At 36.1% G+C, this 25,038-nt stretch overlaps 2 protein-coding genes and 1 long non-coding RNA gene across 3 annotated transcripts in view; all 3 read right to left on the bottom strand.

Annotated features, from left to right (window-relative positions):
* The window catches only part of LOC115222364 (pre-mRNA-splicing regulator WTAP), a 232,987-nt gene that overhangs the window by 14,573 nt on the left and 193,376 nt on the right, over positions 1 to 25,038 (bottom strand). Inside the window, exon 7 of the mRNA XM_029792561.2 lies at positions 68 to 222. Coding sequence (XP_029648421.1) covers positions 68 to 222 — 155 coding nt within the window. The remainder of the gene's footprint in view (positions 1 to 67; positions 223 to 25,038) is intronic.
* LOC118767226 lies at positions 603 to 1,306 on the bottom strand. The gene is made up of 2 exons (XR_005003132.1): positions 935 to 1,306; positions 603 to 880 (listed from the first exon to the last, which is right to left on the bottom strand). It is a non-coding gene; the product is annotated as an uncharacterized LOC118767226 (long non-coding RNA).
* LOC118767225 lies at positions 15,843 to 17,104 on the bottom strand. Its single transcript, XM_036511491.1, has 2 exons — positions 16,307 to 17,104; positions 15,843 to 16,230 (listed from the first exon to the last, which is right to left on the bottom strand). The coding sequence occupies exons 1-2, from the start codon at positions 16,705 to 16,707 to the stop codon at positions 16,092 to 16,094; spliced, it is 540 nt and encodes a 179-aa protein (XP_036367384.1). The 5' UTR covers positions 16,708 to 17,104; the 3' UTR covers positions 15,843 to 16,091.

The following is a 25,038-nucleotide window of genomic DNA, read 5'->3' on the forward strand; positions in this document are numbered from 1 at the left end:
ATAGTTATGTTATAAAAATATTAAATAGTAAACAAAGATACAATTTTACAATAGCAGATGAACTAACCGGCCTGGTTCTTCTTCATTTCTTGAACAAGTGTCTTCTCCAGGGCTATTTCTCCCTCAAGCTTTGCTGTCCTGCCAGATGCGATAAGTTTCCCCAAATCCTCATTTTCTTGCAGCAACATACGACACTTGGCCATTAGTCTTTTCCCAGTCTGGCTGAAATTGAAAAAAATTTTAAAAATGAATCAGTATAGACACAAGAAGATATTTAGTGAATCAATCATTCTATTTTGTTATCACAACAACAATTACCATTAATAGAATAAAGATTGAAATATTAAATAAAAAGTATATTTTGGAATTATGTTTAAGTACATAAACTAAATTCGATAGATTCTATAAGTTAGTTTTAAGAGAATCAGTAGAAAAGACCAACTGACACAAGATGCTTGCTGCAACTAGAAACTAATAAAGACTGATGTTGAATCATATGTCCTCTAATTTTTTGATGTGAGTACACACAACCATTACTCAAATTCTTCAATTAAAAAGAATTTGATTTCATCTTGGAAAATTTGTGTGCACACATTTTTTCCTTTCTACATGTAAAACAGACATGCATATGCACAAGCATCAAACTTAGAGGGAACACTGCATAGGATATGGTTCAATTTGAAATATCATTTATTTTGAAGTAGAAACAGGAAAAAAATAATGAAATCTGAGTTGTTAAGTGAAGGTTGAATCTATTTTCTTAATGCTTTTATACTCAGTGAATAACACTTGCCTCTAGAAGCATATAGACTTACAAAAAAGCATAGTCCTCACTTGCAAAGTATGACTTGACAACAACATACAATGCTTTTGTTAATCCCTTTAGGTGCCTATGTAATTGCAAGCAGATTGTTATCATTTCAGTCTTGCTAACCTTGAAGCAGTAGATTGTCCAGAATGTAACAGCTGATGAGAGATAGAGCTGCACAGGTAGTCAGCAAGTACTGATTTTTAGCTAAGTAGACTGGAGCAACATAAAAATCAAACTCAGGACCATAAGACAATTTGGTCAACATACACAGCCTAACCTTCAAATATACACATGAATTCTAGAGTCTTTTAAATAGTCATACACACACACACATTTCTCTCTGTCACATTATAACCTCTTATCATCTGATAGAAGATCACCTCCTCCAATGCCCCTTCCTCTATAGCAAGACATCTGTTTCTGCCTCTGTCTCTGTCACTTTTCATCATCTGACACAAGATCCCCTCCTCCACATAAAAAGCATCCAGTTCACACTGTAAAATGGGTGGCATTTAGAAGGGTATCCAGCTGTAAAAATCATGCCAAAATTGACCCCGTCTGTGCTAGTGCCATGTAAAAAAGCACTCAGTCCACTCTTGAAGCAGTTGGTGTTAGGAAGGGCATCCAGCCATAAAACCCTGCCAAAAACAGACACAGTAGCCTAGGGTAGTTTTTCTACCTAGCCAGCTCCTGTCATCTGTCCTACATGGAAGATGGATGTTAAATGATAATGATATATATGTATATAGACATTTAAATCACTCTACAATTCATATGTAGATGTCAATCATCATCATTATTTAACATTCACTTTTCCATGCTTGCATAGGTGAGATGGGATTTGCTGAAACAGGTTTTCCATGGCCAGATGCCCTTCCTATCACCAATGCTTACTTGTTTCCAAGCAAGGTAAAATTTCCCCAGTGAGGCATGTATTGACAGAATATTGGAAATTAGGAAGAGCATCCAGCTATTGAAAATCTGCCTCCGTAAACTCTATCCAACCTATGCAAGTGTGGAAAATTGGATGTTAAAGTGATGATGATGATAATGATGATGAATGACATTCATTTTACAACAAATGCACAATGATGTCATGACAAAGAGACACAAAGATACAAACACACACATGCATGCACACACAAATATATATATATATAGCATACTACTTTCAGTTTCTGCCTACCAAATCCACTTACAAGGATTTGGTCAACCTGGGACTATAGTAGAAGACACTGCCCAAGGTGCCACTCAGTGAGATGAACCTAAAACCAAATGGTTGAGAATCAAACTTCTTAACCACACATCCATGATTGTGCCTATATACATATACAGGGTGTTTGAGCTAAATTGGACAGTTTACATAAAATCAAAAGAAAACATAATATCCCATACAAACACAAAATATTTTAAAATATAAAAAATATCAACTCAATTATGGGTGGAAGAAAACAGTTTATTCAAAGTAGCTGTCCTCAGCTTCCAACATGATCTTGAGACAGCTCCAGAACTTGGTGCATGTGCTTCTGTGTTCCTGGGAACATCTTTAAAACACCTCCTTGATCTTGGCCTTGGTGTTTCAGGCAGAAATTGATGTTTTTCAGCTGTGTCCCACACATAGTAATCCATGGGATTAAAATTGGGGGAACTAGGAGGCCAGAAATTGGGGCTGGCGAAGTCATAAAAATTCACTTGTAACCACTTTTTACTCTTTCTTGAAGTATGGCAGAGAACTGTATCCTGCTGTCACACATTTGGTCTTCCAGCAGCATCCCTCTCCAGCCAGGGTTTGACCAGTCTCCAGCAGCTTTACATAGCCATCTGAATTGGGCCTAAGGCCCTATTTAAAGAGCTGGAGTGGCATGGCATCACCTTCACTGGAGACACTGCCAAAGACCATCACAGCTTGGAGTAACTTGGTTTTCATATGTGAACCCATGCTAGCATGGAAAACGGATGCTAAATGATGATGATGATGATGATGATGAACATCACATGGATTGTAGGCAAGTCACCTGCTGCTCTGAGTGTTGTGCAATTTGTCCTGACAGATGTTCTTTTCATCTGAGAAGAACCAGATTATACCTCAGCTTGTTCAGGAGCTTCTTTGCTTTTGTCAAGTGTTTCTCCAGGGCCCTGACTGTCAGAATTTGTCCCTTGTGTCTCTTGTACAAGTGGTAGCAAAAGTCTTCATTCAAAACCAGTTTCATAGAAGCTACTCCAACACCCATTCCTCTCACCAAAGCACAAATTTCTTTCATTGGATCTTCCATCACCTTGTCCTGCAGTTGTTGGATAAATTCTGGCATGCAGGTGCTATCAAAACACCCTTTGTGTCCCTTCCTGCTGATCATGGCTTTGTAGTCCTCACTACAGCTGTCCATGTCATATCTCACAGCCTTTACAATGTTCACAGAGCATTGAGCAGCAGTCATCATGTCGACACTTTGATAATCAGCATGAATCATCATGATACTGGTAACTCTTTTCCAATATTCAGAAGGTTTCCAGTTCTCCATATCAGCTAACTTTTTCTCAACTACAATTTTAATCTTTATGCTGTCCAATACTGTTGACTGATCACCAATACATCAAGCTGTTCTTAAAAAAGAACATAAAATATTACCAAATTTAGCCCAAATACCCTGTATATAAAACAGGTGTCTTCTACTATAGTCCTGGGCTGACCAAATCTTTGTAAGTGGATTTGGTAGACAGAATCTTATATATATATATGCATGCAATAATTATAATGATAGAGAATATGGAGACTGGTACATTCTCAAAATTTATTTCCTTTTATTTTACAATGTCATACAGCATATTTTATGGTTATGATGATCTATGCAACAAACCAAGCTGATTGAAAGACTCTGAACAAAGCTGCACAGAAAATTATGCCTGGTTGCATATGCAACTGCTCAAAATATGTGTAGGTTGTTGTAACCATAAAATATGGTATATGACATTGTAAAATAAAAGAAAATAAATTTTGAGGATGTACCAGTCTCCATATTCTCTATCATTATAATTATTGCAAATATACACTCCAGATAATATTACCATCCAGTGAAGTAAACATGGTATTATCCATCAGAGAAATTTACGGCATAAGTGACAACTCCTAGTAGTCATAGACATTAAATACATTAGGATATAACAATATCCTAGAACATAACTGAGAGTTAGCTATCACGGTATCTGTCCAAATATATCCCTCTAAACTCACACACACAAGGGCATATGCAAACACACAAACATGTGTATGTGTGTGTGTGCATGTTTTATGTGTATTTGTATGTACTCTTGTCTATACACCATGTGATAGTTGTAATGAGCATGATCAACAACAGACAGGCAAGATTATTCATTTCTAGTCTTCTATGAAGAGCATATCTAGCTATGAGAAAATATGCCTCAACAAATTCTTTTTAACCTGTAAATGATAGTGATGATGATGATGATATAAATTTCTGTTGATACCTATAAATATATGTAGATATAATACATTATACATATATGTACACACACACACACACATCCTCATCATCATTTAGTCTCCTTTTTGCCATATATAAATACAACTGAGCAGGAAACCATGCTGCTTTTGTGGAGAACATTTATCTTCGGTCACCAAGGCTGCTGCTCACAACTAAGGTCACCTAACTATTAAACTAAGAGCAGATCTAGAAACAATCCAACAATGCTTCACAAAGAAGATTGTCTTGATGTAATAGTAAAGCTATTGGAAGTGATTGGAAAGCATTAAAATTCTACTTACTGGAGAAAAGATGGGAAAGATATGCAATTATCTATACATGGAAGATCCATGAAAGGTGCATGCCAAAATTTGGTATTGAGAGCTATAATAATTGCTGAATTGGTTGTTACTTCATAGTCCTTAAGGTCCCACCCTTCTATGGAAAATCAAGATCATATACTGCAACAGCCAGGGTTCGAAAACCCACAGCTTTACAATATTTTGCTAAAGAAACTGAGAAATGGAAATGTATTCAAAAAACACCTGGATAACCTATTATCTGTGTAACCAGAGAAACCAACATCACAGTGAGAAATGCAATTGAGAGCAGTGGCATCACACTCCCTTGTTCATCAAAAGTTAGGTATTGTTGAAGTAGTATGACTTGTATATACTGTACTTTAGTGTGGCCAAAATCCTCAACCTAAAAAATGTATACATATACTAACACACACACATACATACACATATAAGCACACAACACAAATCACTTCAGTATGTTCAGCATGTATTTTAGCCAGAAGGTATTATTCTAGGATTACAATTAATAACAAATTACCTTCTCTATCTCAGTTCAACAGAAAACAATGAAAAATTAAACTGACATTGAAAGTACTTCAAAGTACTTGACAGAAAATTTATATCTAAATACTATGTAATGTTCTAAATGACAACAATTAATTGGTGTCCATAATGAGAAATATTTTTGTAGTAACGATGATGATTGCAATAATAATTTTACTCAAGTCCCGAATCATCTCATCCTAAACTATTCCATGATCCATATTTTATGTCCTAGCTATGTTCCATCAGCCTAATGATTGTTAACAAACAAGGCTTATCTCATGTCTATAATATCCTATGCCTCTACAATATAATGGTCATTTACAATTGGATTGACTGCTTACAAGTAATAACAAGAAAGCACCCCTATGTGCTAATAAATAGTACAATATGCATAGTGATATAGTATACCTACTGATATATACTATAGTGATATTACAGTATGACTGCTGACAATACAATATATCAACTGTTAATGCAGTTTGATATATCATTTACAGAGTAATTATTGTGTTTTGCATAATTCTAAATTGTCCTGAGAAATTTAGACATATTCAATGACATTAATTAATATTCTGAATAACAGTCACAAAATCCCATTTAGAAGCAGCAAGTTGTCTGTATGTATGTGTGTCTGTCTGTAAGAGAGAGAGAGAGCCTTTATGCATGGATACTAAACATAATGTTTGGTTTAAGGGATTTACTTGTCTCACTCACATTTTCAATATTTGCAGGGAGATGGAGAGAAAAAAAGATATTTGCACTGATGTGATACTGATTTACAACACAGTCTCTCACACATTTTCAGTTTGTTTATCATGAACTATTGAGTACCATCTTTTTTGTTGACAAACTAGATTATTTGAGTGTATTCAGAGAGAGAGAGAGAGAGAGAGAAGAGAGAGAGAGAGAGAGAGAGAGAGAGAGAGAGAGAGAGAGAGAGAGAGAGAGAGAGAGAGAGAAGAGAGAGAGAGAGAGAGAGAGAGAGAGAGAGAGAGAGAGAGAGAGAGAGAGAGAGAGAGAGAGAGAGAGAGAGAGAGAGAGCAAAGCTTCATGTCAGGAAGTTTAAATTATAGAATCCAAGTGAGTAGATATTAATTCAAGTGTGGTATTATTTACATTCGGCAGATATTTATCCACATCGTTTGTTTTAACACATTTTGGCTGATATACTCTCCAGCCTTCTTCAGGTGTCTTGGGGAAATTTCGAACCTGAGTTCTCATTCCTAAGGTATTTTTCGATCATCATCATCATCATCGTTTAGCGTCCGCTTTCCATGCTGGCATGGGTTGGGCGGTGCAACTGGGGTCTGGGAAGCCAGAAGGCTGCACCAGGCCCAGTCTGATCTGGCAATGTTTCTACAGCTGGATGCCCTTCCTAATGCCAACCACTCCATGAGTGTAGTGGGTGCTTTTTATGTGCCAGGCGAGGCTGGCAAACGGCCACGATTGGATGGTGCTTTTTACGTGCCACCAGCACAGAGGCCAGGCGAGGCTGGCAACGGCCACAATCGGATGGTGCTTTTTACGTGCCACCGGCACGGAAGTCAGTCAGGGCGGCGCTGGCAATGGCCACGTTCGGATGGTTCTCTTATGTGCCACCAGCACTGGTATCACAGCTACAATTTCCGTTCATGTTGATCGATTTTGATTTTGATTTTCACTTGCCTCAACAGGTCTTCACAAGTAGAGTTTTGTGTCTCAAGAAGGAAAGGTATGCATTAGTGGACTAAGGCCATGGGTTATGGTCTCACTTGTCTTGCTGGGTCTTCTCACGCACAGCATACTTCCAAAGGTCTCGGTCTTTAGTCATTTCCTCGGTGAGACCTAAAGTTCGAAGGTCGTGCTTCACCACCTCATCCCAGGTTATTATTATTATTATTATTATTATTATTATTATTATTATTGCTAGAACTTGGAATCTTGAGGTTAGTAGCCCGCACTCTTAACCACTATGTGGCCCATATGACATCAGGACAGTATTCAAGAGTAATGCAACACTTTGCATATATCTTCTTCGAACACCACTGAAAAATACGAAAACAAAAAGAAACAGCATATATGCTTGGACACAACAACCTCCTAAGCAGACTGAGCAGATATGAGTAGCATATGGAAACTTGTATTAAGGAAGGATAGGAAAATATTAGATTTATAAACCCTAAAATTCACTTCATAATTGCCCATGGGTATATGGCATAGTGGTTAAGAGCATCGGCTACTAACCCCAAAATTCCGAGTTTGATTCCAGGCAGTCACCTGAATAATAATAATAATAATAACATCGAAAAATACCTTAGAAGTTTAAAATTGTTTGGTAAAAGAATAAACTAGTCACTGGATGTAAGAGATGTAATACAACCACCAGTAACATAGACACCATCACCATAACAACAGTTCAATGTAGAATGACATTACTGAGGGAGAAGTGTGTCTGTGTAGATATGGGTATATAATGAGAATTAGTGTTATTATTAACTCGATTAAGTAGCAAGCTTGGAGAATTATTTGAACACTGGAGAAGTACTTTGCAGCATTTATTCCTATAATTAACATTTTGAGTTAAATTTCTGTCAAGGTCAACTTTACCATTCACCCCTCTGGGGTTGATAAAACATACTAACATTCAAGTACTGGAGTCGATGCTATAAATTAACTTCAACCTCATGCCAAAATATGAAATGATAACATAAAGAACAAACAAAATTGTTAGCATGTGTGATAGAATGCTTAGCTGCCTGAGTTCAACATTGCCTTTCGACCTTTCAAGGTTGAAAAATAAAGTATCAGTCAAGTAGTACTGGAGTCAATGTATTCAATTAATGCTCTCCCTCTAAAACTGCTGGCCCTGTGCCAAAAATTTGAAACCATTAATATTATTATAATACACTTCTATATTTAAGAGATAAGGAATTATGTACATTATTTATATTTGACGGATATTTGTCCTTATCTTGTTTATTGTTAACACAACTCAATAAAGCCATCTATACAGTTCACAGTGGAACAGGAAAAAGACAACCAGCTAGCATTCCTGGACATATCAAAAACATGCACCAAGTATGGATTCAGGACATCCGTACACCGCAAGCCGACCTTCACTGGACAATACCTCAACTTCAATTCCCACCATCCATAAAGTGTAAAGAGAGGGATTGCTCAGTGCCTAAAACATCGAGCAAAGAATATAAGCAGCAATCGTGATACACACCACAAAGAAAGGATCAAGCTCAATAATGATCTGTTAAGCAACAACTACCCCAAAAGTATAATATCCGCTCTAATTATGAAGAAAAGAGAGGGCGAAACCAATAAACTATCCACAGCCTGTCTACCCTGTGTGAAAGGCCTCTCTGAAAAGATACAAAAGATATGCAGCCCATATGACATCAGGACAGTATTCAAGAGTAATACAACACTTTGCATATATCTTCTTCAAGTAAAACCACCAATAGAAGAGAATATGACCAAAGACTGCATGTACTCCATCCCATGCAGGTGTGGTAGGTTATACAAAGGCGAAACATGCCACCCCATCAAAATAAGGGTAGCTGAACATTGCAAAGCTGTGACATGAGGAGATATTGATAAATCAGGTATAGCTGATCATGTATGGAAAAATGGAGACCAACTCCCCCAGTGGGATGAAGTTAAAATAATAGACAGAGAACACCACTTGGAAAATACAAAAACTAAAAGAAGCAACATATATGCTTGAACACAACAACCGCCTAAGCAGACCAAGCAGATATGAGTATTAAGGAAGGATAGGAAAATATTAGATTTATAAACCCGAAAATTCACTCCATAATTACCCACGAGCATATGGCGTAGTGATTAGCACGGGCTACTAACCCCAAAATTCTGAGTTCGATTCCAGGCAGTGACCTGAATAATAATAATAACATCGAAAAATACCTTAGGAATGAGAATCCAGTTTTGAAATTTCCCCAAGACACCTGATGAAGGCTGGAGAGTATATCAACCAAAATGTTGTGTAAACAACAAACAAGAGGATAAATATCTGTCAAATGTAAATAATGTAAATTATTATTATTATATTCAACTCTCATAATGTGAAGACATGCTTATCCTTTCAAAACACATTTATTTAAAACACTGCCAAATAAAATTTTCTTTGGAGTACTAGAAAATAAAAAAAAAGTATAAAATTGTCTAAGAAAGAGGGAGTTGCCCTCAATCCCTGTGGGGTAGACAGCATAAAAACAAAAATTTGCTTCACAAATTTTTAAAATTTTATTTCTATTCTTTAAAAGCTTCACATCCAAAATGGCTACCACATATAATTATGCCACATGGTAAAACACTGCAAGAGGAAGAAGAAAAGAACAATATAGTGAACATTTAAGAGAAGAAAATAAATACATTCTTATCCAATCCCAAATTTTGCAGCCTGTTCATATAATAGTGAAGTGAATACAAGCATGCCTTCAATGCAAAATGAACAAACAGAATTATTTAACCTATCGCTGTACTAATAAAAAAAATGTAGACAGGAAAATTTTGTAAAACCTGATAAAATTTCTTTGCTATCCAGGAGAGGGAAAAGAGAAAAATCATATACTTCTGCTGATGAGAAAGCAGAAATGGTTTAAATTTCTTACATCAAGTGGTACATATCCTCCAGTACATATCAAGAGAAATTATCTTAACTGAAAAACCAAAGTCATGGTATTATCTGCGGTACTTTTAAAACAGAAAACAGCCAAAACACAGACAGAAATTGTCAGACATACCTCTGGCTATACATCTGTGTCCCAGTACTAGAGTCACAATAAGAGATATTGGACATGATGTAGACCCATGGCTAGTAGTGATTTTTGTATTGCAGTATGGGAGAGTGCGCTAAGCAGGCTTAAAGAAAGGTAACCTGTGTCAGAAGGTCTCAAATGAATTTGCAAGTTCTAATGAGCCACACTAGATTGGTGATACAGGCTTGAAGTCTAGTTGTTACATTTGTTAGAGTAAAACATAAGGTTAATCTCTGCATTTTAAAAATTCTTTATATTGGCAGTACTTTGAGTATAATATTTTAATGTGTCACATATAAATCATAAACTTTAACCTATAACTAAGCAACATCTCCTTTACTTATATGTCATACTGATGAAATAACTTTTACATGGTTGTTTCACCTGCTAGAAGTATCAGATTCAGAAAACTGAAATGGCTTAATTAGAGCTGATAGGGAAAGATGTCATCTTGAATTCAAAACTTCCCAGTAGGGTAAGTGACAAACTATATACCTAGGTACTATAATAACTTAAGTATCTTTAATGACAGACTATAGCACATGTACCCTAGGACTATTAATGGTAACCTATGTCTTCAGTTAAAATAACAGCCTATGTATGTGTGTGTATATATGTGTGTGTGTGTATATATATATATATATATATATATATATATATATGAAAGAAACAACACAAAGAAATAGAGAATATAGTAGACATGGCAAATGATTGGTTACAGCTGCAGTAGATGTAGTTTTACAGCAAACTGTACTTCCAGAGGGACATAATACCTAAGGTGGTGAAAGATACTAAGTGATGGAAGGGTGTGATTAGGAAGGACAAAATGTTTAGTAGGGTATAAAAAGAGCGTTTCTCGGTAAGAGTGGTTAAACAGTTTGGAGGAAGACTGTGAGGTTCGTATAATGGAAGAGTTATTAGTGATTGACATGCAGGAAAACAACCTATCATAAGATGACAAATATGTATGATGTTACAATTATACTGCTAGACTTGTAATTGGATAGTTAAACAATTAAAACTATAAAGTAGTAAATGTGATTAGATAATTATAATCAACCTCAGCATCAACATTATCAGTGTTAAAAGTATGTCGGATTTTATAACCACAGTTTTAATAAGTTGCCAAGAAAAAAGGAATAATGACAGAAAAGGAACACCTGTTCAGTCAAGAATGAGAGAACCTCCAAGAGATCTGTCAAATTACAAAAGTAGTAGTCAAATTCCCTCAAATGCATACCCTATAGTTTTAAAAGGACACAACAGGCAACATAATTGCAGATATGTGTAAGAGTGGTGGTCACAACTGGAATATCTTTATTTATATTTGACAGATATTTGTCCTCATCTTGCTTGTTGTTAACACATTTCAGTTGATATACCCTCCAGCCTTCATCAGGTGTCTTGGGGAGATTTTGAACCTGGGTTCTCATTCCTAAGGTATTTTTCAATGTTGTTGTTGTTATTATTATTCAGGTCACTACCTGAAATCGAACGTGGAATCTTGGGGTTAGTAGGTTGCACTCTTAACCACTACACCATATGCCCGTGGGCATGCTAACCCCAAGATTCCAAGTTCAATTCCAGGCAGTGACCTGAATAATGATAATAATAATAACAACAACAACAATATCAAAAAATACCTTAGGAATGAGAACCCAAGTTCGAAATTTCCCCAAGACACCTGATGAAGGATGGAGGCTGAAACATGTTAACAACAAACAGGATGAGGACAAATATCCATCAAATGTAAATAATTCCTCATCTCTTAAATATAGAACTGTGGAATATCTTTGATCATTAGTCTGATGAATTACAGCTGACCTGGGGCTAAACAATAACCAATTTTCTATTTGGTCAGTATATGTCATTAAAGAGTAAGTATGAGATAAGCTTAAACTAAACAGTAAGCCAACAGAACCTCCCTCTTCTCCCTCACCCCTCACACACTGAGAAGCAAAATATTCCAAATCTAATCCAGTTTGAATCTTGCTTAAAAAGAATCTAGATTAGAAAAAAAAAAAAAAAAGAATAATGACATTTATCAATTATTTCATACAAGAAAGAATATTAGTCAAACATTTGATGTGTTGTAGACACTCATCACCTTCACTTTTAGATGGCTTTCTTCTGGGATGTTAGCAATGATTCATGTTATTTATGAAGTGAAAACCCGAATAGGATTGTTATCTACATAACCTAATTAGCATAGCAGATAAATAAGAACTGGGTAGGTGCTATTACTTTTGCTGATAACAGAAGGATTCTCTCAACGAGTGAAGGAAAAATTGTACGAGGGGCGTTCAATAAGTAATGCCCCTGACCCACTTCCCATAGCAGTAGAGCAACGAAACTTGGCACAGTTATTAATCTTTTTCTACATAGGAACCATCCAGAGTTACGCATTTCTCCCGTTGTTTGATGCAGCTTTGGAAACCGTTTTTGTACAAGACCCCAGCTTGGTCCTCCAACCACGACGTGACTTCAGAAATCAAAGCTGCATCATCTGGGAAACGCTTTCCTTTCAAAAACAACTTCATGGCTGGGAAGAGGTGAAAATCAGAGGGTGCAAGGTCAGGAGAGTAGGGGGGATGGGGGAGGAGTTCATAGCCACACACCTGTACTTCTGATCTGGCGAGATGCGAGTTGTGGACCGGAGCGTTGTCTTGCAGGAGGAGGATGCCTTTGCTGATCTTGCCCCACCTCTTGATTTTGATAGCTTCTCTTAATTTCCTCAAAAGTGAAGGATAATAGGCTCCTGTAATTGTGGTACCCTTTGCCAGGAAATCTGTCATCACTACTCCGTCCTGGTCCCAGAAGACTGTGAGCATGACCTTGCCAGCGGAGGGCTGCACCCTTGCCTTCTTTGGAGGAGGTGAGTCACGGTGCTTCCACTGCATTGACTGGGCTTTGGTCTCTGAATCATAGTGAGGGACCCAGGTTTCATCCTGTGTAATCAGTCTTTTGAAAAATTTTGACTCATCTTCTTGGCACATCCCTAAATTCATTCTCGAGCACTCGACGCGTTCTTGCTTCTGGAAAGGTGTGAGCAGCCTGGGAATCCATCTGGCAGACACCTTTTGCATATGCAAATGGTCATGAATGATAGTTTCCACAGACCCGGTACTAATCTTGACCTCATGGGCTATTTGGCGAATAGTTATGCGTCGATCTTCCAAAATGGCAGCCTCAACTTGACGGACAGATGCCTCATCAATGGCAGAAGGGGGGGGGCAGATCTGGGAGCTGTTTCCACAGAGTTCCGACCATGTTTGAATAAACAATGCCTTCGTTTTACAAGGTCATATGATGGGGCATCATCACCATAAGTTACTTTCATTTCATCAAAAGTCTCCCGTGGTGTGTGTCCTTTCAAATACAAAAACTGGACCACTGCTCGACACTCAACAGGTTCCATTTCACACTTGACTCAGTTCAAACACCTGTAAATCAGAAACCACAAGTAGTTCAGAGCTGTAATTCGCCACTTAATCTATTGAGATATGAATAATTGCACATGCAAAATTTCAAACAACTGCAAGTGGGTCAGGGGCATTACTTATTGAACGTCCCTCGTATGATGCATGTTGTATGGAGAAGTGAATAAGGAAGACATGCTTAGTTGGGGAGAAATGAAACAAGCACACTCCACTGGAAGTGTTATGTTAGTGTGTATGAACATTGAAATATTGACAAACTGAGAAAAGAACTGGATATAAGAGGTGTCAGCTGCAGTGTACAAAAGAGAGAGAGAGGTTACAGTTCAGATATAGATATGTGATGTGTATTGACAATGACAGTTCAATAAAGAAACTTCATGTAAAAGGAACCTGTAAGAGAGGAAGACCACTGAAGACACACAAGAGGCTGGTTAAAACAGATGACAAAAGATCACAACAAATGATGAGATTGTACTGGACAAGATCTATCTAACTCGTGTGAGCATTCCAAATTAAAAATTTCTTCAGTTAGGTCAATGATAGCACCAGAATAATTTTATGTTCAAATCTAATTATAATCAAATTAATCGATAGTATATCAGAATATTTCTGAACTACAGTTCCTACAGAGAACATTTCAACTAGGTTCCACACTTCACCAATCCTCTATACAATCAAAACACTATGTGCTCTCTTGGGTTATTTCTAAATCATCAGGTTACATTTATATTAAATCATAAGTCAATGATACTAATTACATAGCATACCAGTGAACCAATTGTATATAAGTATACATCTTTAGAATTGCTCTAAATCCAAAACATTTGCTACAGACATGTAAATATTCTTGTGTGTGTGTGCACATGTGTGAGTCATTCAAGACCATGGGTGATGCAAACTATCATAACAGCTTTTTGATAGTAGAAACAAGATGTTAGTTGGTTATTATCTTTGCAAATTCCTCCAGGATGGAACGTTATTTCATTGCAAGAGTAATTCCCAGCTGTTGATGATGGAACTAATTTTCAGTTGAGTGAACAGGAGCAAGATAAATACAAGGACACAATGCACAGCCCAGTCCAGCAATCAAATGCATTACCATATTGTGAGCCCAGCAGCCAAATAACTTGTTCAACAGCCTTCACTATAAAGAATTAATTCATATTCTGTCCTCTATGACGCAGTTCATCCTTCTTTGGAGTTAATATATTGTCCATATCAGGGATATTTTCCTATTAGTTATTATCTCACCTCTGAAGAGGTTTGCTCATTCTACTTGAACAAAGCAATAGCATAGTGAATAAAAGTTGGTGCAAGTTCAAGTCTTTGCTAGCTTTATTCTTTATTATGAGCACATTAGCTCTTACAAATAGGTTTGTTGGCTTAGCTGATTGGTGCAAGTTCAAGTTGTAGGTCAGTTAATCTATACTCAGGGTTCAAGTGGAGAGAACATCACAAGTAAGAGAATAACTAATAGGAGAATACTCCTGATACAGATAAAAGAATAAATCAATCTACCTTATAAGATTGAATAATGGGTTTGGTATGAAATTCCAGGATCAATATAATTGAATATGACAAGTAACTAAAGAAAGGAGGTACAACTGTTGAGATGTTGCAACTATAACAACCAAGGACACTAGTCCAAACATATCTGTATATAATAAGAATAATTACTCATCCTGTAAAAATTCAGACATATTCTTCAGAGTTGCCTGGAACTGAATAGGTGTAGGCATGACTGTGTGGAAAAGATGTTCACTTTCAAACTATACAGTCTCAGGTTTGATCCTACTATGAAGCACCTAGTTTTAGTGTCTTCTAGTGGGTTGACCAAAACCTTGAGAATGAAATTTGTTTGACAGAAAGCGTGTCAAGACCCATCAAAGGCGACTGACCCTATTTTCAGGCCATATCTCTGGTCTGATAAAACCTTACCTCCTCTGGGTATATATACGTGTGTGTGTGTGTGTGTGCATATACTAACACACACATATATATATATATTTAAAAAAATTATAAAACATCTAAATATATAAAGTGATGTTTGTTGCCAACTTAATGTGGCAATCCCAGGAAAGGGAAGAATGCTACTGCTATTTAGCCCCAAGTAACACCGTTTCTAGTTGGCTATGTGACACAAGTGCTGTGTACTTAAGTTTTCAAACAGAGGAGATAAGCACCTCCACCCAACAAAACCAGTAACCAGAGACTAGTTTCAGGGTAGTTGCTCTTCATCAGTCTTTGCTAGCTTTATTCTTTATTATGAGCACATTGGCCCTTACAAAGAAGGGACAAAGACAGACAACACAGTACAGTGGGGTACATAAAACATAAATCGAATGAATATAATGATATAATGAAAATTGAAATGTCTTACCTGCGCCCCACACGCAGCTACTGTCATTTAACTGTTTATGCAACACATATTCATGAACAGTTCATTGTTCTTTGTTTTTTAAAACATTATTTTAATTTTACAAATTCCACTTACTTTCAATTGACTAAGTACTCCACTATGTCTTCAAATGACACCACTGGTGGTAGTTCGTTGCATCGAACCCACAACTCTGATAATACAATTTGTTCACCAAAGAATTCTTTTAATCTTTCTATTTTCTCTCTCTCTAGCAAAACTGCCCTGTCATCTTCGGTATGCTCCATCCCCAACAATTTCACTCTGATTACATTTTTCATTTTAGTGATCCATTTCTCTATTTCTATGTTCTTTTTATATTCTATCATCATCCACACGTTTTTTTTCCTTTTGGTACTCCTTCCCGTTTTCCATATCTAATCTCTCCTGATGTTCCTGGTTTTTGTGTCTCAACCATCTCTATCCCACTTTTACTCTTTATTGTTGCTTCCTTTCCTTTCTGCATAATTGTTTTTTCTTCTGTAATTTTCTTTTTTGTTATTTCTGTTCTTTCAATTTGTATTTCTTCTATGTTGCTTTTCTCTTTTTTTGCGGGCTTTTTGGTGGTGAATATACATTTTCATCTCTTTTCTTCTTTCTTTTACCAACTGAGTATTTTCCATCTCTTCACTTACTTGGCTTCGTGCTACCACTCCTTGTTCCACCTCCTCCTCCTGTTCTACTTCTTGTTTCTGGAGACACCTTGCTTGCATGTGTCCCTGTACTTCACAGTGGTAGCAGATAGGAGATCTACCCTCCACTATTACTTTTAATTTAACATCCTTTGGCAACATAATTTCATCTACAATTTTATGCAGGTCCAGCAAACTGATTTGGACTGTCACCTCAAAGCTGTATCCAAACCACTTTACCTCTGTTGTCCTCGTTACCTTCAGCACATTGGTCTCCTCCTCTGTGTTGTAGAGGATGGCTGCCACAGTCATGTTTCATCAATTTCTGGGGGCACTCTGCCAATCTTAATTCTGGCTGCACATTTGCCACAGTAGGTTGGCAGCAGTGCCCACTCTTCCAACCTCAATGGCACAGTGGAGCACTTTATTGTGTCTTGTTTGGTTGCAAACTGTATCTCCACTGTGCCGTACTTCTTGCCTCTGGTGTAGTATGCCATAAAGTGCTTAATACCCTTAAGACACTCCTCCATTGCTTCAATGGTTGCTATTTCCACCCTCTTGCTTGAGTTTGAGAGTATTCTATACACAACAGTTTTTTTTTTTTTTTTTGCTGTTTCCTCTGTTACCTCTTTTGGCAGGGTCAGCCTCAGGCTACTTCCTTCCTTAATTATAAGTTCATTCACCTTTTTCAATCTCCTCTCATTGAACTTCACTTCTTTAACTTGCAAAACATCATTATCCCAACTCCTTCCTGTTGCTGCAGCATAGCTGATGGCTGGTTGGGTCTCCATAACTTTGTTGCTTTACACTTGTCAGAAATGACAAGAATATTTCCAGAAAATATATTCACAAAAGTCACAGTTCACAATAAAAATAAACGAAAATATTTTTACCCCGCAGGGCAAAAAATACTGTTTTTCAAAGGACAACAGTTCAATTTCAATTAAAATATTTCACTTCAAAATAATATAAATTTACAATAAACAGAACAGGAAATGAACTCATATACCGCAGGTAACAAACTGAGGGCAACAACGTGTCGCAGACAAAAAAGGCATAGCCTCGCTAGCTGTTGGTGCTAGATCACTGTTGAAAACTTATGAAATTTCAAGTGAAATAAATTCACTGATCTACAAAATTAGAAATATTGAATTTCTAAATCTCTAAGAGAGTTATGCAGTAGCAGCACAATAAAATGATGGTTTGTTGCCAACCTAATTGTGGCAGTTTCAGGAAAGGGAAGAATGCTACTGCTATTTAGCCCCAAGAAACACCATTTCTAGTTGGCTATGTGACACAAGCGTTCTGTGTCCTTAAGTTTTCAAACAGGGGAGATAAGCACCTCCACCCAACAAAACCAGCAACCAGAGACTAGTTTCAGGGTAGTTGCTCTGCATCAGTCTGGAGTAGCAGTGTTTCTTGGGGCTAAATAGCAGTAGCATTCTTCTCTTTCCTGGGATTGACATATTAAGTTGGCAACAAACCATCACTTTACCATGATGCTACTGCATAACTCTCTCTGAGAGATTTAGAAATGCAATACTTCTAATGTATAAATATGTTTAACAGGAATTTTATAAGCTAAACTGATCTTTTGTCAAACTAGATGTTTAGGATGAATTTCAAGAAAGAATTAAAACTATTTTCAGTAAGGATGTTTGTGAATGGTTTAGAAAAAAGTAGAAACTATACAAATATGTACTGGAATAAGTTGTTAGGAACAGTACTTTACAATGTTGGTGTTGCCCCAGCATGGCTACATTCCTGGTGGCTGAAACTAATAAATGAGTCTAGTGTTAAAATACTCATACACAACAATGCATTTCAACATCATCATCTACATATAGTTGCAGCTACTTATTGATATTAGAATGGCAAAGGACTAGTTTGATACTAATAAAACACTTGTATAACACTAAATGTACAAGCACACATACATATAACAATTATTAATACATTAGTCAAATGCAGCTGCATCAAATGGTGTAAGGGTGGGTTACCAAAAGAGACAGTATTATTCCCCTTGCATTATAATTGAGAAAATAGAGGAAACTATCAAGATATGAAACCACAGAGTACATCTTGAAGAATTCATAATGGTAGTAGCAGGGTTAATAATAATAATCCTTTCTACTATAGGCACAAGGTCTGAAATTTTGAAGGAAGGGACTAGTCAATTACATTGACCCAAGTGCTCAACTGGTACTTATATCATCAACCCTGAAAGGATGAAAGGCAAAGTCAACCTTCAGAGAATTTGAACCCAGAATGAAGCAATGGGTGAAATACCACTAAGCATTTCATCCAGTGCGCTAACAATTCTGCCAGCTCATCACCTTCAATGATAATAATAATGATATAGACCTTTTGAGCGGGCTGGGTTACTCGACCTGAAGAAAATTCTAACTGGGCCCCACCTGCAAGGTCATACACTGTTTATCTTGATATGAGATCACCATGTTGTGCACATATGGTTGTGATGCATGTGCCTGGTGTACCCTTATCAGATGGGTAGTCATGATGGGTATACTGGGCTTCATATATTTTACCTAGTGTCACTTTGATGGCATACACTGCCCTATCCCTCAATAATAATAATAATAATAATAATAATAATAATAATAATAATGATAATCCTTTCTACTAAAGGCACAAGGCCTGAAATTTGGTGTGAAGGGGGTGGGACTAGCTGATCACATCGACTCCAGTGTTTCACTGGTACTTAATTTATCAATCCTGAAAGAATGAAAGGCAAAGACAACCGTGGCGGAATTTGAACTCAGAATGTAGTGATGAACAAAATATTGCTAAGCATTTCGTTCAGCATACTAATGATTCTAATAATAATGATTTCAAATTCTGGCACAAGGCCAGCAATTCCAAAATAACATACATAGACAATGGTGGCGAAGCCTTTCTGAGCCTCATCAGGTAAACTTGTACTAGACAGTCTGTCTTTCTTTTCTATTATAGCTGTGAGGTATGAAATTAGTGTTGAACCCAGGGAAGACAGACTCCTCTGAGCTTCTTTAAGTAAGTCTGTCAAGTGTGGTAGCACGAACTGTCTTTTCCAGTAAGGATAAAGTAGAACCCCAAATATCAGGTAAATGTCTAAATGACACAGACCATACCACTTTAGTCTATTTTGTGGGCTATTCAGGGACATGTCCCCTAGGGGTGCACCTGGACGGGATCGTAAAATGGGCTTCTGGAGAAAAATTCTAAAATAATAGTCTAAATCGTAATCAGAAACATTCCCCCTCCCCAGGCCTACAACTAGGAACTGTTGAAATAACCACTACAAAATAACACCAGAAATTATAATATAAAGCAGAAATGAGTAAGACAGGAATATAAGGAAATAATGAAAGCCTTTTACAAAACACTGAATAAACCATAACATAATTTCACTAAATATACATATGCTAAATGGAAGAAAACAATAGATGAAAGCATACCTACTTTTACAAAGAAGAAGAAAAAAAAAAGAAAATGTATATGAGATTAAAATGTATGATGCTGTGATGAAAGAAATACTAAAAGAAGGCGAAACTGATTTAAGAATCATAAATAACCCACTGGTATATTCTCTGGCAAAGGCTTTGAGCAACCAAAGTGGACTTAAAGAAAAAGAATAAACATGTTAACAAATAACTAAAATAGAAAAATCAAAAGACAAAAAGAAAGTAAATATCTGAGCAGAGAATTGTTGATGCTATAAAACTTAAAAGAAAATACAAAATAACAGATAAATAAAGTCTCCCTACTATTAAAGATACTTTGAAGTAATCAAAGTGCAACAAGTAACTTTTATTGACAGAACAAAATTTTCTGAATCAGCACACAGAAGTTTTATACAGAAATAGGGAAACAACTAAGAGAAATAAATGAAGTTAAGGAATTTTGGAAGAACATCTAGAGTAACTCAAAAGAATATAATGAGGAAGCTAGTTGGATCAACAAGGAAAATGAAAGGATGTGGAGCAATAACAATGGGTAGAAATTGCACTAGCAGGACCTTTACTAAGTAGGCCCTTAGTAAAATACACAAATGGAAGTAGTAGCCTGGAATAGACCAAACCTCAAAGTATTGGTCAAATACATTTACAGGAATGCACACAAGGCACCAGCCAAGGAAATGAGTGCACTGATACAAAATCCTGAGAAAGTTCCTATCTGGTTGATAAAAGGCACAATGCACCTCTTGCCATAAACATCAGAAACCAAAACATCTGAAAAAAAACTCTTGACCTATAACATGCCTTACCATGACTTTTTTGACAATGCTCACTATTTAAAGCCTTTGAAATATGCAAGATTTCTCCAGTAATCTTTAACTTTCTTCTACATGGTACAACAAAATCGAAAACATCTTTTTTTTTAACCAATAGTAATGGAATCATGCAATCAAACAAAGTCAAAATTTTTCAAACTGACTCTCTTTTGCTTCTCTTTTTGTATAGCACACTTTCTAATGAACTCAATAACACAGGGTACTGATACAAACAACAACAGAAGAATCAATCCCTTATTCTTTATGGATGACTAGATGCTAAGTATATAGTATAAATATGCAATATTCAGAATGATATATACACAGAATTAAAGTAAAGTCTGAAGGCATTACAACTGAAAAATAGATAGCAACAAAAACCTCTGCTTGATCACATACATTTTACACCCAGGATGTTCATGTTGACTAACCACAAACCCATCCAGTAGCTGCAAAGCTCAAGGTGCAAAGCCAAAATAGAGAGGTTCATCCAAGCTGCTCAAGAACAGAGCTCATTTACAAGTTAACTTCCAAAAAACATCCTCCAAAATGGAACAGACTCAAAATGTAGAAATTGTGACAAACAATTCTAGACAATAGACATTTAGTTTCAGGATGCTCCACCTTAGCTCCTGGTAAATGTTGGTGGGGGATATGTTAAAAACTGGTATGAACACCCTCTCCCATCAGTAACTGAAGTAAGAGATGCAACAATTTTATGGGATTTTACAGTCTATACAGACCACACAATAAATGCCAATCAGCCTAATTTTATTGTTAAAGATATGAAAAATAAAACATGCCTCTTCATTGACATGATTATACCACCTGACAAAAATGAATCATCTAAACTTGTGAAGAACAAAAACCTAAAAATCGAGATTAGCTGAATATGGTAATTGAAGACACAAACAATTGTAATTGGTACACTTAGTGTTATAAACAAAGGTGAAAATTAGTTTCTTGAAAACAGACTGGTAAACCTAACATTTATGAAATTCAAAACAATCATCCTCAAAAGCAAAGTTCACATTTTTATCTTTGAAATACTGAGTTTCCTTTCTTTTATATCCTTTTATGGCTACAGTGTGCTGTGAAATGCCACTATTACATGATACTACTTTTCCTAGATATCTGGTTGACACTCATCGGGGATTGTTAAATGAAACAATATTAAGAGAAAGTGATGATGATGATGATAGCCCAAATATTGTTGATGGTGACCACCAAGAAAAATCTTGCCTTCTAATCGACATATCAACTGCAACTGATGACAATATGTCTCTAATGTCTCTAAACAAAACAGAGAAACTCTCAAAATACAAAGATCTGGAAATATATATAACCTGATTGTAGGACGTGAAGACGTAGATAATCCCTATAATAATCAATACATAAGGCATGGTTAAAAAACATACAGAAAAATATATAAGCAAAACACCAGGACTTACAAATGTACATAACATACACAAAACAGCACTGCACACATTTTATGTAAAACACTTTAAATAAATTAAAATAACACTAAAACAAACCACAACACATACCCAAAGCACACAGAGCTACGCTTGGTCATGTAATAAAACTTCTGAATAATAATAATAATAATAATAATAATAATCCTTTCTACTAAAGGCACAGGATCTGAAATTTTGGGGGAAGGGGCCAGTCAATTAGATCGGCCCCAGTATGCAGCTGGTACTTAATTTGTCAACCCTGAAAGGATGAAAGGCAAAGTTGACCTTGGTGGAATTTGAACTCAGAATATAGTGACAGGTGAAAAACTGCTAAGCATTTCATCCAGCGTGCTAGCAATTCTGCCAGCTCAGAAACCTTTACGGTAAAACAATCAACTGTATACTGCAAATGATAAACAACTGGAAATATTACAGAGAGCGCATGGATTTACCAAAGCAATAAACGTGAAATTTGGCAAAGAAAAATGTGCCAAAGCAACCTTGAAAAGAGGAAAACTAGTAAAACAGAACAAGAAAATGAAATAAGAGAATTAGACCAAATCCAGATATACAACTACTTAGAAATCAATGAGCTAGACATAACGCAACACACACAAATGAAAGAAAATAAGAAAGGAATACTATAGAAGAATTAGATTACTACTTAAAACAGAGCTCAATGCAACAAGAGCTATCACTACTCTAGCTGTCTCAGTTATAATTGATTGGACATTAAATAAATTAAACAAACTAGCAAGGAAACAAGAAAAATAATGATGGAATTTAGAATACACCACCCAAAATCTGACATAGAAATGCTATATATACAATGAATTGAAGGTGGTAGAGGATATACAACTAGAAAACTACTATAAAATAACCACCATAGGATTATGCAAATATCTAACTTAAAACCAAGGAAAACAGTTACAAATAGCCACAAAACATTAGTAAAACAAAATACTGTTTTCTGTCTTTAAAGAAGCCATAAAATAAAAGAAAGAAGTCATAGTACCTGACAACTAAGAAGAAAAAGAGCAAATAACAAAAACTGTAAAGCAACTGAAATCTAAACTAAAACTGGAACAACAAAATATCATGATAAAACAATGGCAAGAAAAGCCCTTACATGGCAAATACTGGGATAAGCTAAACAGAAAAGAAATAGACAAAGTAAAATCCCAACAATGGTTGAGAAGTTCAGGACTCGAAACCACCAGAAATACATAATGAAGAAAAATACAATAAGTAACTGCAAAATATATGTGGTGATGAGGAAGAAATAAATCATATTGTCTCTGGCTGCTCAGTCCAGGCTACGAAGGAATATATCCACAGACATGACAGAGTCAGGACCTATATACACTGGAAGCTATGCCAACACTATGGAATGACAACAGAAAAAAGATGGTATAGGCATATATTAGAAAAGGTCTCAGAAAATGACAAAGCAATCATACTTTGGGATATGCTAATACACACAGATAGAGAGATCAAGGCTAATATACCAGATATAGTCATCAGAGATCAAGAAAAAAATGCCTTCTAATCGATATATCAATCACAACAGATGACAGCATAATAGAAATGGAGAAACTCTCAAAATACAAAGATTTGGAAATAGAGATAACCTGAAAGTGGAACCTAAAAACAGAAACAATCCCTATTATATTGGTGCATTAGGTATAATTAAAAAACATACAAATATATAAGCAAAGCACCAGGACTTATGAATATATATAACATAGAGAAAATAGCACTATGGGAACACACACATCCTACATAAAGCACTCTCAATACAATGAAAATAAGAGCACCACAGCACATACCCAAGGAACACAGCTGTACTCAGTAGTGCAGTGAAAGCATGTGATAAAAATAAGATGACTGAATAATAATGATAATGATAATAATAATAGTTTTCAAATTTTGGCATGTCAGCAATTTCGTGGGAGGGGATAAGTTGATTACATCAACCCAAGCACTCAACTGGTACTTATTTTATCAACCTCATAGGAAATATCTATTTTCACAAGTGTTTAATGAATCCTAAAGAAGCAAAGGAGATAAAATGTATAAATTCTTGAAGCAAAATATAAACTAAATAAGTGAAAAATGTAGTTTTGATTAATAGGTTTAGTTGTCTATGCAGATTAGCAGATTAAAGGTTGAAATATTAAATTGTGTAGGAAGGCCAACAGAAATAGGGGTAATTTAAATTCAAAGACACTGTCATGTTAAACAATGTTAAACTGTGTTCCTTGGGTATGTTAAACAATGGAGACAGTGATGTTTATAACTTCTATAGGTCATCAGGGTAAGAAGGTAAGGCTGATGTTGAGTATAAATTACATATAAAACATGAGCAAATAGTGAGGGGAGGAAGAAATACGGAAGAATGTTGATGTCTTCAGCCGAATATTGTTGATCAGTGTTAGGACTCCAAACTTTGTGTATGAAGCCACCATTGGCACCATCACCATTTTATGTTGAATAAAAATGAAACTGGATTTGTGGTGGTGGTGGTGGGGTAATCAGACAGACAAACAAAAAGGAAGAGAGAGAGAGAGGGAGAGAGAGAGAGGGAGAGAGAGAGAGAGAGAGAGAGAGGGAGAGATGTAAAGAGAAGAAAAGCAGACTAAGAAAATGTCAAATAACTAAATTATAAGAACAATAAAAATAGTTGATAAATCTGGAAGAGTTAGTAGCTAAAGTACTTAAAAATCTTATGACTCATGTTCCACTTGGAGCTGAAGAGAATATACTGTATATAGCAACATGTCTCCAGAACTATGTATTTTGGAAAAGATAAGTGAGTCAACAATACAGAGAAGGTTGCAAAGTTGGAAAAGGTGGTGGTGGTGGTGAGAAGGAGTAGCAGTCACAAATGAGAAAAACATCCTGTGGAAGCAT

Source organism: Octopus sinensis, linkage group LG19 (genome assembly GCF_006345805.1).
Source record: "Octopus sinensis linkage group LG19, ASM634580v1, whole genome shotgun sequence".
NCBI lineage: Eukaryota > Metazoa > Mollusca > Cephalopoda > Octopoda > Octopodidae > Octopus > Octopus sinensis.